Here is an 18,149-nt window from a genome sequence, read left to right on the forward strand (position 1 = left end):
GACGGGGTGGATGTGTAAGAGAATACATCTGTAATAGATTCAAATAATTTTATGACATAGTTCTCTCCATTAAGTTCAAAAACTCACTTTTGCACTGCTAGATACTTCTTACCTCTGAGGTGTGGGAGAATTGTACTGCTTAGGTCAGGGATCTCTCTCTGTTTTCTCAGACTCCGGCCTTTTAACTCTTCTTTCACTCTCAGCCTTCAGTAGCTTTGAAGGCAGTTTTGGTTTATATAATCCTCTATGAAAGTGGTAGGCCTGGTAGTTCGTTCAGAGGCTGTATCTTGTTACCCTGAAGATACGGTGTTCCAGTAGAGAGGAGTGCTTTTAGTGGGTTCTTCTGGCAGAACTCTAGTCCTACATTTCTCATGTTGAATGACAGGTTAATTTCAATATCAAAGTTTTAGACTTTTCAGGTCATCTTAGCTAAAAACATTTTTGAGGGTTTGTGTGTGTGTGTAACATTAATTTGGGGAAAACTTTACACATAAACAATTTCTTAGTAAGCCTCATTTTATCCTTGAACTTCTTAAAAGGTGATCTTATACTCTGTATTTCATATTTTTAGATGCCAACACTATTTGTGGAGTCAGTTTTGGAAGTACATGGTAAATTTGTTCAACTTATCAACACTGTTTTAAATGGTGATCAGCACTTTATGAGTGCATTGGATAAGGTAATTTTTAATACATAAATACATACAATTTTCTTTAGGCAGTTTCAGAATGAGAGCTCCTAATTGTGTATATGATTTCTAATCTAGACAAAGTCAAAATAGAAATACAACTTTTAGATTAAAAACTGAGTGATTAAATTGAATGCTTGAATTATATGGGAATTGAATTTCCCATGAGTATGCTACGTAGGGGGACATTGCTAATAAATTAGTATCTTCTAAAAAAATGCTTGTATAATTTTAATATTCCTTAGTGCTGGTTTTTCCTTTTTTAAATATAATACTAAGGTATTATACTGAATAATATTTGAAAAAAAATAAGTATGTTTTCTAAATTTTTGGATTTTGGTATACTTTAAAATAAAGTTTTTACATAGTTATTGTAAGATTTTTAAAAATGTAGTCTTATTTTATCTGTGTTCAGATACCAGTAATGAATTATAGAGACTGTCTTTCGGTAGGAAAAATATATACAGTTTTTTATATATAATTATTATGAGGGATACAGTTAGAAATTTAACCTGTATTAAATATGAAAACAGGAGCACACTACCATCAGAATGCTGTGTTTTGTGTAAGACAGTAACTTTTTTAGATATACAGATTATAGCATACTGTATTGAACCAGCTGCACTTTTACCCCATTACTGGGGGCTAATTACTGGTCTGTTTTCTTATTTAGGCCCTCACATCAGTTGTAAATTACAGAGAACCCAAGTCTGTTTGCAAAGCACCTGAACTGGTAAGTTTTGATGGTTGCTTAAAAGTAATTTTATGGAAAATCAGTATTAGAAAAAGAAAACTGAGGAGAGCATCAAATTAATTTGGCTTTGTGTATCTTTCAGAAAAATAGATGAAATTAAATTATTAAAAATAAAAATGATTGTGTACCTTGTGTATAATTTGGCATTTATTTAAGGAATGCAATCGACCGTGTACTAAAGGAATAACTGACAAGGAAAATACTTCATTTCACAGTGTTTGGCATTTAAAATATGTGTGCTTTGGAATAATTTGCATTACTTCTCCTAGGGATTTTACTGATTTTATCTGAAATCTAAAGGAAATTGTGCAGTAAATTTTTGATAGCCTTTACAGGAAACTGACATACCAAGGTTTTTGTAAGATTTTAAAAAAGTACTTATTTAATATAAGAAACTATCAGAGCCTCTCAAAACTCATCTGGGTGTTCTTTTGAAACTTTTATTATATCAGTGCTTTATTGGGCTTTACACGTTGATTAGTTTTTTTTACTTATTTCTAGTTTTTTGTTTTGTTTAGTTTTGTTTTGTTTTTACCTTATAAAATATATTTTAAGTTCTTTGGGGCATGTTCATAATTTTTAAAACAGCTTTAGGATGGCAAAGAACCTATCCATTGATCTTACTCTGTATTGTTGCCACTTTGCCTCCTTTGAGGCATGATATGTACAGAAGGGCCTTTTCTAAAATTCACTGTCAATTTCTACTTGAGCTTGCTAAGTACTGTGACAACTTATTAAAGAAGTCAGCGAAGGGGATGACTGAGAATGAAGTGGAGGACAAACTCACGAGCTTCATTACTGTTTTCAAGTATATTGACGATAAAGATGTTTTTCAAAAGGTAAGTTGTTAATAGAAAGCTTTAATTGTGTTTTAATCAGCTTTGACTTACTTTTGAACTTTAAATCATCAGAAAGAAAGTAATCTTGAACAAAATTTTTTAATGCAGTTCTACGCAAGAATGCTGGCAAAACGTTTAATTCACGGGTTATCTATGTCTATGGATTCTGAAGAAGCCATGATCAATAAATTAAAGGTAATTTAAGCCTTTGATCTGATCATGTCCTAGAAATTATTCCATGAGCACATAAAGATATTTATTGCAGCATTATATGTAGTAAAGAAATATTTCATTACTAGGTGACTGGTTAAAAAATACAGAATGTATATTTGCATGGTGGGATTGCAAATACTGAATTGAAAAGACAAAATCTCTCTCTATATATTGATTTAGAATCATCCACAAGATACAAACCTGTTAACTTTATAAGAGACTTGTATTTACTTAATGAATGAATACACCTATATTATTCCGTTCACAAGTTTTAGAGTGCAGTTGAATTTCAGGTCATTTTTACATCATTTTAGTGTACACACTGATGAGAGAAATAGTAATCGATTCATATTTATCCTGAGTTACTTAGTAGTTGATAATTCCTACATAGTAGTCATTGAATATACTATGTGGCCCTTTTTAAATATACCATTCAGTAGTTACCTTTTGATTTTTAAAAAATAATCTAAACACAAAACATTTTCTATCCCAAGATTAAAGATCCAGATTTTCTGACCTGCTGATGATACAGTTTTGAAAAATTTCAAGGAAGTGGATTTCTTCATTATTCAGTAGATGGTATTAAAAATATGCCTAAGTACCCTCCTGAAACTGACTAGTGATTCAAATATGCCTAGTCATCTTTCTAGGTATTTGATACTATAATACTTCATAAGGTATCTTACTTAGAGTAAATGGAGCATTTTGTAGTGTTGAAATAAGAAACATGAATTTATAGAAAAGTTTTTGTTTTAAAGGGAAATTTACTGTTTTATAAATCTGTGTTTTCATTTAGTCTGCATTGAAGAAGAAAAAAATCTTTGTAAGATTTTGTTTTGAATAGCTGCTTTGGATTATGAATAATATAGGCTTTTGGAGTAAGTACATAAGCAGGACCTTTGACCATAGGCCTATCAGTAGAAACACATTCTTAATAATCGATATGATTTTTTATTTTTATTTTTTAATCATATATTTTTGAAAACTTTTTTCTTTTACAGCAAGCCTGTGGTTATGAGTTTACCAGCAAGCTACATCGGATGTATACAGATATGAGTGTCAGTGCTGATCTCAACAATAAGTTCAACAATTTTATCAAAAATCAAGACACAGTAATAGATTTGGGAATTAGTTTTCAAATATATGTTCTACAGGTATGAGTATGTGTTCCATTCTGGGCATTTATTAACCATTTCAAATACTCTGATGCAGAGAATTAATGAATAGATGACTGATTACATTTCTTTCAATCAGTGGATGGTAGCTTCTAAAGTTAAGTGTTATATTGAATTGGAATGAAATGTGTCATGTTAGAAATATTGATGGGTTTTATCAACATTTCGAGGAAGGTTAAAAAAAAAGGTGCTTTAGTCACTTAAATAATTTTACAAATTTTTACTTTTAATTTAGATATTTATCTGTTGAACTTTTTTCCTTCTAGGCTGGTGCATGGCCTCTTACTCAGGCTCCTTCGTCTACATTTGCAATTCCCCAAGAATTGGAAAAAAGTGTACAGATGGTAAGTTTGCAGGAAATATGTTAGAAGACCAAAGAAACTTTAATAATAGTCTTCATGTTATATTACTTTAAGTATAGTTCCAAAGTCTTAAGGGCTCATATTATATTAAAGTATATGCACAAATGATAGTTTGTCTGCTTGTAGGAAGAATGTATATTGTAGTTATTTAATACTAAAACTACAATGCTAAGGGTGTCATACAGTTCTTTGTCAAAGTGTGTCTCTTATTTTTATTAAATCTGCTCTTAAGCAGTTTTAAACTACAGAAATTATTAGAAGAAAGTTTAGAACTCAGTACTTAAAACAGTCATTTTCTAATTTTTCATTTGAATTTGGAGACATTTTTATGCCTCCACATTTATCCCTTATAATAGTTATTTTTATTTCTGGCCTGTAATTTAGGTAAGTATATATGGAATGTGAAATAATCTAGAAAAAACGCTTTAAAGTGCAACTGAATATAAGCCTTACAATGCCTACTATAAAACTTTTAAAGAGACTGTATCTTTACAGTTTTATTGGGATATGATTAAGGTATCAGATGTCCTAGTCTGTTCGGGTTGCTCTAATAAAATACCACAGACTGGGCAGCTTATAAACAACAGAAATCTATTTCTCACAGTTCTGGAGCTGGAAACCTGAGATCAGGATGCTAGCATGGTGAGGAGAAGGCCCTCTCCACGTCACAGACTTCTTGTGTCCTCACATGGTAGAAGGGGCTGTGGGGTCTCTTTTATAGTAAGCACTAATCTCATTTATGAGGGCTCCACCCTCATAATCTGAGACCTCCCAAAGGCCTCACCTCCTACTACTAACATATTGGGCATTAGGATTTTAGCATATGAATTTGGGAGGGACACAAACGTTCAAACCATAGCATTATATAACTAATTCATTTAAAGTATAGTTTCAGTAGTTTTTTAGTATATTCACAGTTGTACAACCACGAGACACACACGCAATATCAGAACATTCTTATTGCCCCAGAATTGCCCCTCCAAAACCCCTACCCATTAATAGTCATTCTCTGTTTTCCCCCAACACCCTTCCCCACCCCTCTCAGTCCTAGGCAATCTACTTTCTTTCTCTGTAGATTTGCCTATTCTGGACACCTCACATAGAGTCTTAACATTTGTAACTAACTTAATTCACTTAGCATAATGTCAAGGTTCATCCCATGTTGTCGCATGTATCAGTAGTTCCAGTGCATAGATGTACCACATTTTATTTGTCCATTCATTGGTTGATGGACATTTGGGTTGTTTCCACCTTTTTGGTATATGAAAATGCTACTATGAACATTCATGTACAGGTTTTTGAGTGGACATTTTTCATTTCTCTTGAAACTGACCCTTGATTTTCTAACTCACCAAAAGAGGTTTCTTATTTCTTGACTCGATGGAAGTTTGAATAGCAGTTTTTCTAGAGAAATCTTCATTATCGTTTTTGGGCAGTAACTTGAGGTTGTGATCCAGTGAATTATGCATACATTATGAAGTTTAAAATGAAAATGGTATTTCATTATTCTGTTCCCTAGAGATGTTTGCAGTTATTTGAGTCGTTTTTTTAAAGTGTGTTTTTTGTTCCTTTTAAAATAAGGATTATAAAGAAAATAACACAGTGTAGACTCTGAGTCATCATTTCTGGTTTCCTGTGTCTATTCTGCCATTTTCTATGCTCTGTGACTTTGGGCAAATACCTTTCTGATATTTCTGATGATAGGACTACTCAGTGTTGATACAAAAATAAAATGAAATAATGTAAAGCACTTAGCCTGGTATATAGTAAGTACTCAATAAATGGTAGCTGATAGAGAGGAAGTAATAGTTATAGTAGTAGTGGTAATAGGAGAGTAGAGAAGTATAACAACCAGGTAGATATCAAGATACCAAGCATTAGACTTTCAGACCAGAGAGTCTAACTTAAGGACTTATTGGGTCTTCTTTAGAAAGGCATAATAGCGTGACCATCTTAAAAACTATATGAAGAAAAGCACTCTGTTAAGTGGGCAGGTTATTATGGGTTTTGCAAAAAGAATAGATGCAAGCTAGTGGTAGGAGATGGGGTAGCCAGGTAAGGCATTTTGATGTACTCACCTTTAACAGTACTAAAACTTACTTCTTAAGAAGTAAGAATTGCAATTAAGGCAGAGAATAGTTGCTGTCAGAAATAGTTTCCTTCTGACTTTATGTTGTTGTTCTCTCCCCCCTTGAAATAATCATTTCCAATAACACTTTTATTAACCCCTTCAACTTTTATTAATGTATAAACCTTCATCAGGATTCAGTTTCCTCATTTGCAAACAAATAGTGGGTTCTTTTCTGACTATGAAATTATGATTCTAAGAGTATTATCCTCTCCATCTGGATTTTCTCTAATTACCAGTAGAGGGAGTTTGTCCTTCTATTTTTTCCTACTAAATCCAAGTGTTTAGTTACCTAGGACTCAGAATCCATTGGTGTACTTAACAGAGTACATTTCCACACATAAATTAATTCATCTTGCCTTAATGATCATTTGTATATCTTGTATCTTAAATATAGCTGTGTATTAAAAATTACTTCATTTTACACATATGAATCTTAAAACTGTGGAAATTAAGCTTTAATTAAAAGTAATTTATTTTACATATTAGACCAATTAATCTTCATTGTTGTATTTCCTTTGTACCTGGTCTACAAATCTGAATAATATCGAAGAATTATAAAGTATTATGTATTAATGCAGCTCTTTATTAGAAGTGAATATGAATTCTTTACTTTTTAAGGCCGTTTGAGTTTGTTTTTTTTTTTTTTTAGATTTTGTTTGTTTATTTGACAGAGAGAGAGACAGCAAGAGAGGGAACACAAGCAGGGGGAGTGGGAGAGGGAGAAGCAGGCTTCCTGCCAAGCAGGGAGCCCAATGTGGGGCTCGATCCCAGTACCCTGGGATCATGATCTGAGCTGAAGGCAGATGCTTAACCACTGAGCCACCCAGGTGCCCCCAAGGCCTTTTGAGTTCTAATTAATACCCTCACATGGTATTTAAAGGATGGTGTCCTAGCCTGACAATTATTTATTTTAAAATGAGAAGTTTAGGCAAGGTATATATTTTACTAATAAACTTTGGTAACATAATTGTTTAATGATAGAATGAAGCAAGGTTTTATAGCGTTTGTCTTTGAATACCAGATGAATTTATGTTTCCATTTGGTGCTCAGTCTTTTGTTCTTGGGTCGTTATAGACATGAAAATCTTTGTAATCAGATTTAAAATTTAATGGTAAAGGAATGTTTTCTGCTGGCTTATCTATGTCATTATCATTAAAACTTTATTGATAGTACTAGTTGCTAGGAGTAGAAAGAGGCAAAACATTGCTTTCAGAGCTTGGAATATACATCGCGCCGCAGGGCTTGATCCGTGAAATATACATCCTTGCGCTTAAATAATTTAGAAAATTTGGTTTTCTCAATTTCAAAATGTTTTATTTGCTTTTGTCCATAATTAAATTAGGAGTTGTGGGGCGCCTGGGTGGCTCAGTGGGTTAAAGCCCCTGCCTTCAGCTCAGGTCATGATTCTAGAGTCCTGAGATCGAGTCCCTCATCGGGCTCTCTGCTCAGCAGGGAGCCTGCTTCCTCCTCTCTCTCTGCCTGCCTCTCTGCCTACTTGTGATCTCTATCTGTCAAATAAATAAATAAATAAATAAATAAATAAAATCTTTAAATATATATGTGTGTGTGTGTGTGTATATATATATATATATAAATAAATTAAGAGTTGCATAGTAGTAATTGAATTTTATTGACACCTGTGGAGGTTGTTAATTAGAGCCAACTTCTGGGTTACTTTTATGACATAATTTTGGCTTTCATTTGTCTAGATTAGAACCATGCATAAAATCCTAAGTATTTCAGGTGTCAGTCATTTCCTGTTTATCATGCAAGGGGGTTGGTGGATTTGCACCACTGGAGGGAAAGCATGCTCAGCAAGTTTCAGCTTATGAGGACTAAGCAAATGTGGAATGGACTGCTGAAAAAATTCACTAATTATTTTGGCTGGCAGGTCAAACATTGCTGATTGAAATTTTGTTATGGGAGTACAGGAGGTTAGGTTTGATATACAATTAAAAGCTTTAGTTGTAAATATTATATGAGGCACATCATTCTGAAAGTATGCCCACAATTTTGAATTGTGACATGATGTGTTTGCTTATTTTTCGGCTTTACAATGATATTGAGTGTTTCGGTTTTTTGTTTGTTGTTGTTGTTATTTTACATTTCAGTATCATTTTCTCACTATATATTTATGTACTGACTCTTTGAAAGATATGTTTTGAATTGATGTCCTACAATTACACATTCAATTCAAGGAAGGAGTTTTTTAATTTCAAAGCAACATTAATAGAATGTTAAATTTTTTTACAGTAATATCAACAGAAGATGATACAAAGATGAGTACTTTGAAGCTTTTTTTGTATTAGTGTTTGGCTGGATGTGGAAATTAAATTGTAGTTATCACCTTATAGGTAATCACAGAAATATTAACCTGTCACTTCAGCAAGGGCATATGTTGGCAAATAGGAAAATAAAAATGAAGGTATGATTTGCATTTTCATATTGAAATTTATATGATGGTGTTTTGGGTCAGTAATTAGTATTTATAAAGTCCAAATTGCTGTCATTTGAAACTGATAATTAAGCATTGACTGTCCTTTCTGAATTTATACATAAAGTCAAATGTGGAGGGTTGTAGTTTAAGGGAGAGTACCCTGGACAAAATTGTAAGTGAAAAGAGCTGCACTAATATTTGTGTGATCTTGGTCAGGGACTTGCATGGATAGTTTTCTCATCTATAAAATGAGTAAGTACACCAGATGGGTTATAATATCTTTTCTAACATCAACTTTTTTGTGTAGTAATAGCTAAATAAGTTATGTTACAGTAGCTGAAAATAATTAATTTTTTTTCTTTTTTACAGTTTGAATTATTTTACAGCCAGCATTTCAGTGGAAGGAAACTTACGTGGTTACATTATCTCTGTACAGGTAATACACATTTCATTATATCTAGTGAAATTTACTGATATAAATATCTTAATAATATAGGAAAGGATTTCTTATAGCCTAATGATAGTTTTTTTCCCTAATGATGGCTTTTCATCTCTTTTCCTCTGTCTACCCTGCTGGTTATCATTAAAGCAACTATTAATGAAGTTTAAGTTCAGCACTTTTTTTTTTTTTTAAGATTTTTATTTATTTATTTGAGAGAGAGCATAAGCAGGGGGAGGGGCAGAGGGAGAGGGAGAAGCAGACTCCCCACAGAGCAGGATGCCCAAAGCAAGGCTCAATCCCAGGACTCCAGGATCATGACCCAAGTTGAAGGCAGATGCTTAAATGACTGAGTCACCCAGGCACCCCAAGTGAAGCACTTTTTAGTAGTGCCTTATAAATTTATGCTGCTTATATTTTATTACTGCTTATTAAGAAAGTTTCTGAATTTTATAATAGTTTGTTACATTTCTGTAACACACCAGTTTATCTAGACATTAGAAATTTTATCTAGAAACCAAGACTTGACAAGTCAGATACTCCTAAAAAAAACGTTTCCCTAAATATGTCAGAAAACCTCAGAAAAAAAAATTTTTTGTCATCATTAATCACCTTTATTCTTGGCTCAGATTTTTTACCCTCAAAATAGTGTACATTTTTCCATTCACTTTTTTTTTCCTCACCATAGCACATACCCTCCCCAATGTCCATCACCCAGCCACCCCATCCTTCCACCTCCCTCCCTTCCAACAACCCTCGGTTTGTTTCCTGAGATTAAGAGTCTCTTATGGTTTGTCTCCCTCTCTGGTTTTGCCTTGTTTCATTTTGCATTACCTTCCCCTGTGATCCTCTGTCTTGTTTCTCAAATTCCTCATATCAGAGAGATACGATAATTGACTTATTTCACTAAGCATAACACCTTCTAGTTCCATCCATGTCGTTGCAAATGGCAAGATTTTATTTCTTTTGATGGCTGCATAGTATTCCATTATATTATATATATATATCCCATCTTTTTTATCCGTTCAAATGTTGATGGATATCTAGGCTCTTTCCATAGTTTGACTATTGTGGACTTTGCTGTTATAAACATTGGGGTATACGTGCCTCTTCAGATCACTACATTTGTATCTTTAAGGTAAATACCCTGTAATGCAATTGCTGGGTCAATAGGGTAGCTCTATTTTCAACTTTTTGAAGAACCTCCATACTATTTTTCAGTGTGGCAGCACCAGGGAAATTTCTGTAACCATTATAGCATTGTAAGGATATCTAACCATTTGATTTTTATTTGTGGTACTGTTGTGCACTGCAATAGCAAATGCTTTTCCCAAAATGTCACAATTAATTTCCAGTAGTTTCTAATTTTAGAAAAGTTTAGTTAGAATCCAGTCCTTTGCTTCTTTCTGGAACCATAATCCAGTCCTTTGCTTCTTTCTGGAACCGTTGTACACTTATGTGATAGTAGGATTACTACCTGAATGATTGTAGACTGTGTGCAGTTGCTCTGAGTTGCCTGAAGATGTTAACCAAAGCAAACCCTCAAATTCTCTTTCCTTTTGTTAAAACTATGCTTTGAAAATGCATTGAATCAACTTACCTTTTGTATAAGGAAAGGAGGGTATGTGTATCTCTTAGAAATGATGTAAGAAAATTTGATCAGTCAAGTGCCATTAACCTTTATTAGGAAATTCTGTTCACTTACATAAGAGAAATTTCATTACGAGAAACTTAATTTCTTTTAAGTGCCATTTATTTGACCAATTTATATTTGTAATATAATGTGTCATTATGTTGGTAATACGTATTAGTACATAATTGGTACGTGGTAATACATACTTATACAAGTTTATCTGTATTAAGCAAGTTGGGCTTTTACCTTTTTTCAGCAGTTTGTGAAATAGAGAGATATATTCTTAATAAGCGGGTCAGTTTGTACTTGACCTTTCATTTTACATCTGTTGTGAATTTTTTCTACTCTCATTTATTAAACATAATTGGTTTTAAGGAAAAAAATTGCTCAACCAGTTTTATTTGTATTTATTTATTTTTAAAGATCTGTTTATTTTAGAGAGAGGGAGAGTGCACAAGTGGGAAGGAGAGAGGAAGAGAGAATCTCAAGCAGATTCCCTGATAAGCAGGAAGCCCAATACAGGGTTCAATCTCACAGCCCTGAGGTCACGATCTGATCTGAAACCAAGAATTGGACGCTTAACTGACTGCACCACCCAAGCACCTCACTCACCCTGTGTTTTAGATAACTAAAAGAATTTCTCATACATCTTAATGTATTTGTATTTAATTAATGTATTTGTATTTAATTTAGTTTTACTTCCCCTGAATGTCTTGCGGAGTTTAAACTCTCCTTTTTTCTCTAATTATCTCAGCAATAATCAGCCTGTCTCCTAAAGTATTTTGTGAGGGGCTCACTTTTTGGTGTTCAGCAATTAATTGTATATAGAAATAAAGAAAAGACTATGTATATAGTTTTTGCCATTGGAATTTGACCTGAAGAGTATTACCATTAACACCTAAATAGGAAAGAAATCAACATTCTTTTCCTGTTTTTGAATAGTACTAAATTCCTAAGCTGGTCCATAATAACCAGATTTTTGGAACTTGTCGTTTGTTCCTTTTTTGGGTTTTACTTTACTGTTGTGTATGTGTGTCTTAATTAAAGCCAAAGAGTTTATTCCTTTGCAAGAGAGATGTTAGCCTTGTATATTCATCAGTTATTTAGTGTATCTAGTTTAGTTATTTAGTTTTGTTTCTCACCGTCCACCTTTAAGCTTCTTGTTCTGGTGTCTTCACATTTATCATAAGGTTCCAGGGCTCCTTTAATCCTTTGGCTCTGTTTCTGGACTGATTACTTAGAATTCTGTTTCTTTGAATGATCAGTTTATTGTTACAATTTTGTTTTAATTGTAGGTGAAGTTAAAATGAACTATTTGGGCAAACCATATGTAGCCATGGTTACTACATACCAAATGGCAGTTCTTCTTGCCTTTAACAACAGTGAAACTGTCAGCTATAAAGAGCTTCAGGACAGCACTCAGATGAATGAAAAAGAACTGACAAAAACAATCAAATCATTACTTGATGTGAAAATGATTAACCATGATTCGGAAAAGGTATGGGGTGGTATTTCAAGGAATTTAAGCATTATTAACATTATATCTTTTTCACGAGATGTTCTGAGTTTTTAAAGTGAGGTTATAATTGGTAATGCCCTTTGTACTTTGGAAAGCGCTTGAGTCAGCTAACAATGCTGCAGGCTCCTTATAGCTATGAGTTTCTGGAATCACAGAGAAGTTGGTGCCTGTGTGCACTTTATAGTTTGATTTCATTTGTCCTATACTGTGACAGTGTACTGAAAATTGTGAAAGAATTGCTATCAGGTGGATTCTGATTAACTGATGTTAAAAACTGTAGTGTTTCACTTTTTCATGTATTTAATTGATATTTAATTACATACTTCTGTAATAGGGAATGACCACTATTGATATTTGTATGCATAGCTAGCTTGTGTGACCATCCTAAATGCTCTCACTCTCCTGTCCCTTCATTCCAGGATTTAACTAATAACCACCATATATTTGTACTGCCTGTCACAAGAATAGCAAGCTAGTAATATACTTCTTTTCTTTTTAGCTTTTTTTCCTGATAACAAGTTTTTGTTATTGTTATAGTATATCTTGGATATTTAAGTGGTTCAGAAGCAACAGATGTGAGTTAAATCTTCTAAACCAAATTATGCCTATAAGAAAAAATTCTTGTAAATGAGGTGTCATTTTTATTTTGGTGAAGTTAATAGCCTACTATTTCTGTCCTCAGTTCATTTAATTGATGATATATTTTTTTAAGATTGATTTATTTGAAGGGGGTGGGAGGGGCAGAGAGAGAAGAGAATCCTAAGCAGACTCCCTGCTGAGTATAAAGCCCAACTTGGGGCTCAGTCTCATGACTCTGAGATCATGACCTGAGTGAAACCAAGAGTCAGACACTTAACTGCTTCATCCAGGTGCTCTTAATTGATGGTATTTTGTAGCCTATAACTGAACAGCTTTAAATGGCGTATATTCTGAAATTCAAATCAAGCTTTTCTTAATACTGAGAAATGATTTTTCTGACTTCAGAATCCTAACAAAATACTAAATTCCTAATATTTTAATTAAGTCAAGTAATTATAAGTTAAGCATGATTTTTTTAAAACCTGAAGTTTGTTAAATTTGTAAGCTAAATTAAGTATCTAAGAAGCTGTATAGTTTTCTAAAATGTATTACTTTAGCTGCCCAGAAATGTACAAAATATAGATTCTTGTTTGCACATTAAATTTTAATTATGAATCTGCCATTCCTTAACAGAACTTGTAGCTTATTATTGAGCGTGAGTTCATTTGCCAGGTGCTTTTTGATCCTGCTGATAAGAAAACTCACTGTATGATCAGAGTGGTGATCAGAGTTGTGATTATAAAAATTAGCTTAACAACTTTAACTTGAGAAAAGGCCACTTGCTTCAGGTAGATTGAATAAAACATGAGTTCAAGGGTAAGCTTTCATCAGAACCACACAGGGTCACGTGTGCCACTGGAAACTACTTTCTTCTGTCGTCTGGTTATTTATAATCTGTATTTTGTTATTACAATACTTTAAAAGACATTTGGTTGCTCACTTTTTCAAAATGGGGTGATAGAAAAACTATGAGCCTAGTAGTTCATAAGAATTAAAATGTTAAATTCTGTTTAAACCAATGAGCTATGACTGTTTATCCAATGCTTATTTATAATAGTCGGGCCAAGAAATAGCTTATTTCTAAATCTAAACAGATTAAAATTCAAGTATAAAATTAGAATTGATTTTAGCCTCTTTTCTTTCCTTGACAGAAGAAAGCTACTATTCTCTTAAATAATTCTTTATAATGTGAAATTAGTCTTTTTTAGTCATTTAAGTTTATAGCACATTATTTACAGCAACTCTAATTATTTTAATTTTTATAAATATAAATGAATTATTTTTAATTGTAGGAAGACATTGATGCAGAATCTTCATTTTCATTAAATATGAACTTTAGCAGTAAAAGAACAAAATTTAAAATTACTACATCAATGCAAAAAGACACACCACAGGTAAGTGATTTTTTAATGTCATTTCTTTTGGAAAGATTTGAGCATTGGACTTCACAAGTGGTAACTGAAATAATGCAAAACTTTGCACATCAAAATTAATAATGCAATGCATTTTTCTGGTTTATTCTCTGAATTTACTAATTTTGCAAACAAAACTGCTGCCAGTATCTTAGATTATAAAAACAGTAATATAATGGGTATCTAAGGAAAAAGGTATTACACTATACGCATACTTACTTTCAGACTATATTAAAATGTGGAGTGTTGCTTGGATTCTTCACAAAAATTTTTACCTTGAGTAGTAATATAATGTCGCATATCTTTTATTTGTAAAATAAGGGAAAGCTTTATCACAGTTTTTCAAAGAAGTCTTTAGAAGTGTTTCTCAGAATTCATGTGCAAATGAACCACTTGGGATCTTGTTAATGCTGAGTGTGATCTAGTAATGTCCAGAGTAGGGTTCAAACTACCAGATGAGCTGGTTTGCAAGGTGAACATCTACTGTTGATCTTTTTTTTTTTTTTTAAGATTTTATTTATTTATTTGACAGATAGAGATGACAAGTAGGCAGAGAGGCAGGCAGAGCGAGAGGAGGAAGCAGGCACCCCGCTGAGCAGAGAGCCCGATGCGGGGCTCGATCCCAGGACCCTGGGATCATGACCCGAGCCGAAGGCAGAGGCTTTAACCCACTGAGCCACCCAGGCGCCCCTCTTTTTTAACTCAGTAATGATTATTGCTTTGTTATGGGATAGCCTGGTAATGTCACTTAAGTTTCTCGATTCCCTTCTATGTGCCACCCTATCCTTGGTCAGGATGTAAAGTTACATAAGATGTCAGTCACTCTTCAGGAGCTTACTCCCTCACGGGGAGACCAGTGTCAACTAATCGTTAATTAAATTTGAACCCTAAAATGTTTGGAATCCCATTATTCTCTACACTAGTGAATACTAATTTGTAATTTGTGGATTGTATTTTATCTTTTATTTTTTAAAAAGATTTTATTTATTTATTTACTTATTTGAGGGGAGAGCAGCAGAGGAAGATTGAGAGAGAATCTCAAGGAGAAATCTTTTTTTTTTTTTTTAAAGATTTTATCTTTTTATTTGACAGACAGAGATCACAAGTAGGCAGAGAGGTAGGCAGAGAGAGACAGAGAAGCAGGCTCCCTGCCGAGCAGAGAGCCTGATGTGGGGCTCGATCTCAGGACCCTGGGATCATGACCTGAGCCGAAGGCAGAGGCTTTAACCCACTGAGCCACCCAGGTGCCCCTCAAGGAGAAATCTTGAAAATTAACTGTTCTATGTCATTTAGGTTCTACTTTATTGCTTGTTTACTTGAAATACATTTTACAAGAGTGTTAATTTTTTTTTATAACCTTCCAACTTTAACCCAAGAAATTATAAATAACTCACTGTAGATACTCATTTGGTAATGGTTATGTGATAATGGGCATATGATAACTGTATTAATTTGATGCTCAGTATTGATGGGAAGTTTATGTAAACTCACTGATAAAATGAATTATGAAAGATTCAGTGACTTAATGTCTCATTTGCTCCCTCCCCCACCCCTGTGAAACAGGAAATGGAGCAGACTAGAAGTGCTGTAGATGAGGACCGGAAAATGTATCTCCAGGCTGCTATAGTTCGTATCATGAAAGCACGAAAAGTACTTCGGCATAATGCCCTTATTCAAGAGGTAAAAGGAGGGGAAGCCCTCAAGGCTTTTTGAGATAACCAGTATTATCAATGAATGGATTAGGAATGCTTCTTTGTCAAATGGTACATAAATAATAGGATTCCAAAAGAGCATAAAGAAATGCCTCATCACTTAATGAAAACAGTACTTACTTATAATTTCAGTATTAAGTTCAAGTTTGCTTTGGCTCAGATATAGAGGCCTGAAGTTCACCAATATTTTGAGCCTTTTGTCCAGTTATTGGAGGAAATTGATGATTTCAAATAATCATTCATTCCATAAATATATGAGTGTCTACATGTGATATAGTGCTGTGCTAGTCATTAGGAATGTGATGCAGAGTAACCCAAGATGTGGTTCCTGCCTTTTTGAAGTTCACCTTCTAATAGGAAAGAACTACATTATTGAAATAGTATGCAAGCAAAATAAAAAATTACATTAACATGCACTGAAAAAGAGCTACAGTAGTATAAGAATGTATACAAAAGTATTGACTCAGGGGATGTTGGGGAAAGCTTTCTTGAGAAAGTGTTTAGTTCAGCTAGGACCTGGAAGGTAAGTGAGGTTAAGTAGGAGCTGGAGCGTGTGGGTGTGTATTTAGATAGATGAAGTAATTTATAGTTTAATTTAGTTATGGATGAATATTACTGGATTTTGCTCTGTGTTCTGCTTTGTAATTCCTTCACAACAGAAACATTAGACTTTTTTCTTATTTTGCATTAAATTTTTTTGTCATCAAACCTTGAGCTCATTGTTTCCTCTCTCCTTGTGCACTGCCATCCGAGCTTAAAAAATTCAGGACTGTTCATGGGATTCATTTGCTTGATGTATCACATCCATCCATTTAGGATGATTTTATTCATTTTAATCAGTATGATTTCATAACTACTTTAAGTACATTTTTCCCATATGGGTTAGGTCTGTTTGATGGGACCTCAGTACATCTGAGGCACTTTCACAGCTGATTGGTTAAAAGTAATTATTTATAGCTTACTAATTAGCAGTACTTTGACATCCATGTCTCTCTTACACAGGTGATTAGCCAGTCAAGAGCTAGGTTTAATCCTAGCATCAGCATGATTAAGAAATGTATTGAAGTTCTGATAGACAAACAGTACATCGAGCGCAGTCAAGCATCAGCAGATGAATACAGTTACGTAGCGTGATGTCGCTCTCCTCTAGTGTGAGTGTGAGAAGATCATTGCCATCACCATTTGGTGTGTTCCTGTGGGAAAAAGCAGGCCTGTGCCTCCATAATTTGGTCATTTGGCAGCCCCTGTTTTTCTGCTGTTTACAACATCACCAGTGCCACGTCATGAGCGTCAGAGAAAATGCCTAGAGATATTTCAAGCTCATGTCATTATGACATTTCTTAAAACTTTATTAAAAGAATGAGTGAAGTATTGCTGAAATGTGGGAATTTGGTTGGGTACCATGCTTTTTCTCCCCTTCACGTTTGCAGTTGATGTGTTTTTTTTTAATGTATCTTAAAGAACATAAAATAAAAAACTTAAATATTGTAATATGACAGATAACATAATAATTGTATCTACATTAAAATGACAAACATGATATTGCTGCTTGTCAAATAAAAAAAATAAAGAAATAGAATGCCTTTTTTATGTGGATGGAGTATCACATATAATAGTATATGTATAAATGTTCTCATGAGTCATCGAAGCAGCTAATACAGCTTTAGTTGCATTTTTATCTGAATGGTTTAATTCACTTTTACTCCTACTTGAGTCCTACATGAAAAATGTCTAGATTGTTGTACTTGAATGCATAAAAATGCATTCAACATAAAGAATGTTTTATTTTCATGGATTGGAACTACGTTGGATATGAGTGTTTTGGATGTTGAAGATTTTATTCTATCGAGAGTTTCTGGTGATGCGCTAACACCACAGAAATAAAGGATGAGGAGAATATGTGGTGGCCTCAGGTCTGGCATAGAAAGAGTTTCTCGCTCAAAATTTGTCTTCTGTTTTCATAATACCTTAATTTTAATATAAGCAAATACCACAGCTCTCTTACCTCCCTATCTTTCTCTGAGTTGTAGGAGATCCTGGGATACCGGTGTATTCTTTCCATTTTCCTATCTATATATTACCCATACAACCCTAACATTTTGACACTAGATTGACTCTCACAAGTCACAGGTGTGCTTAGCAGTGCATAACCTAAGTGCTGTTTGGGGGGGGGGTTGTTTTTGTTTTTGTTTTTGTTTTTTGGTCTGTATGGTGCATTACACCAGGTGCCACTTATATAGAGACATGAAATTCCAC

The 18,149-nt window shown here is 33.7% G+C and overlaps 1 protein-coding gene across 4 annotated transcripts in view; it reads left to right on the forward strand.

The window, feature by feature from the left end:
• Window positions 1-17,792, forward strand: part of CUL2 (cullin 2) — a 102,415-nt gene extending 84,623 nt beyond the window's left edge. For all 4 annotated transcript variants that reach the window (XM_004774295.3, XM_004774293.3, XM_004774294.3 and 1 more), the window contains 11 exons: window positions 572-679; window positions 1,362-1,421; window positions 2,153-2,281; window positions 2,390-2,476; window positions 3,496-3,648; window positions 3,936-4,013; window positions 8,969-9,035; window positions 11,967-12,169; window positions 14,062-14,163; window positions 15,745-15,861; window positions 16,896-17,792. In XM_004774295.3, coding sequence (XP_004774352.1) covers window positions 572-679; window positions 1,362-1,421; window positions 2,153-2,281; window positions 2,390-2,476; window positions 3,496-3,648; window positions 3,936-4,013; window positions 8,969-9,035; window positions 11,967-12,169; window positions 14,062-14,163; window positions 15,745-15,861; window positions 16,896-17,027 — 1,236 coding nt within the window. In that variant the 3' untranslated portion in view covers window positions 17,028-17,792. The remainder of the gene's footprint in view (window positions 1-571; window positions 680-1,361; window positions 1,422-2,152; window positions 2,282-2,389; window positions 2,477-3,495; window positions 3,649-3,935; window positions 4,014-8,968; window positions 9,036-11,966; window positions 12,170-14,061; window positions 14,164-15,744; window positions 15,862-16,895) is intronic.
• Window positions 17,793-18,149: the final 357 nt, after the last annotated feature.

The sequence above is a fragment of the Mustela putorius genome, unplaced genomic scaffold (genome assembly GCF_011764305.1).
Source record: "Mustela putorius furo isolate JIRA1106 unplaced genomic scaffold, ASM1176430v1.1 tig00003913_pilon_pilon_pilon, whole genome shotgun sequence".
Taxonomy (NCBI): Eukaryota; Metazoa; Chordata; class Mammalia; order Carnivora; family Mustelidae; genus Mustela; species Mustela putorius.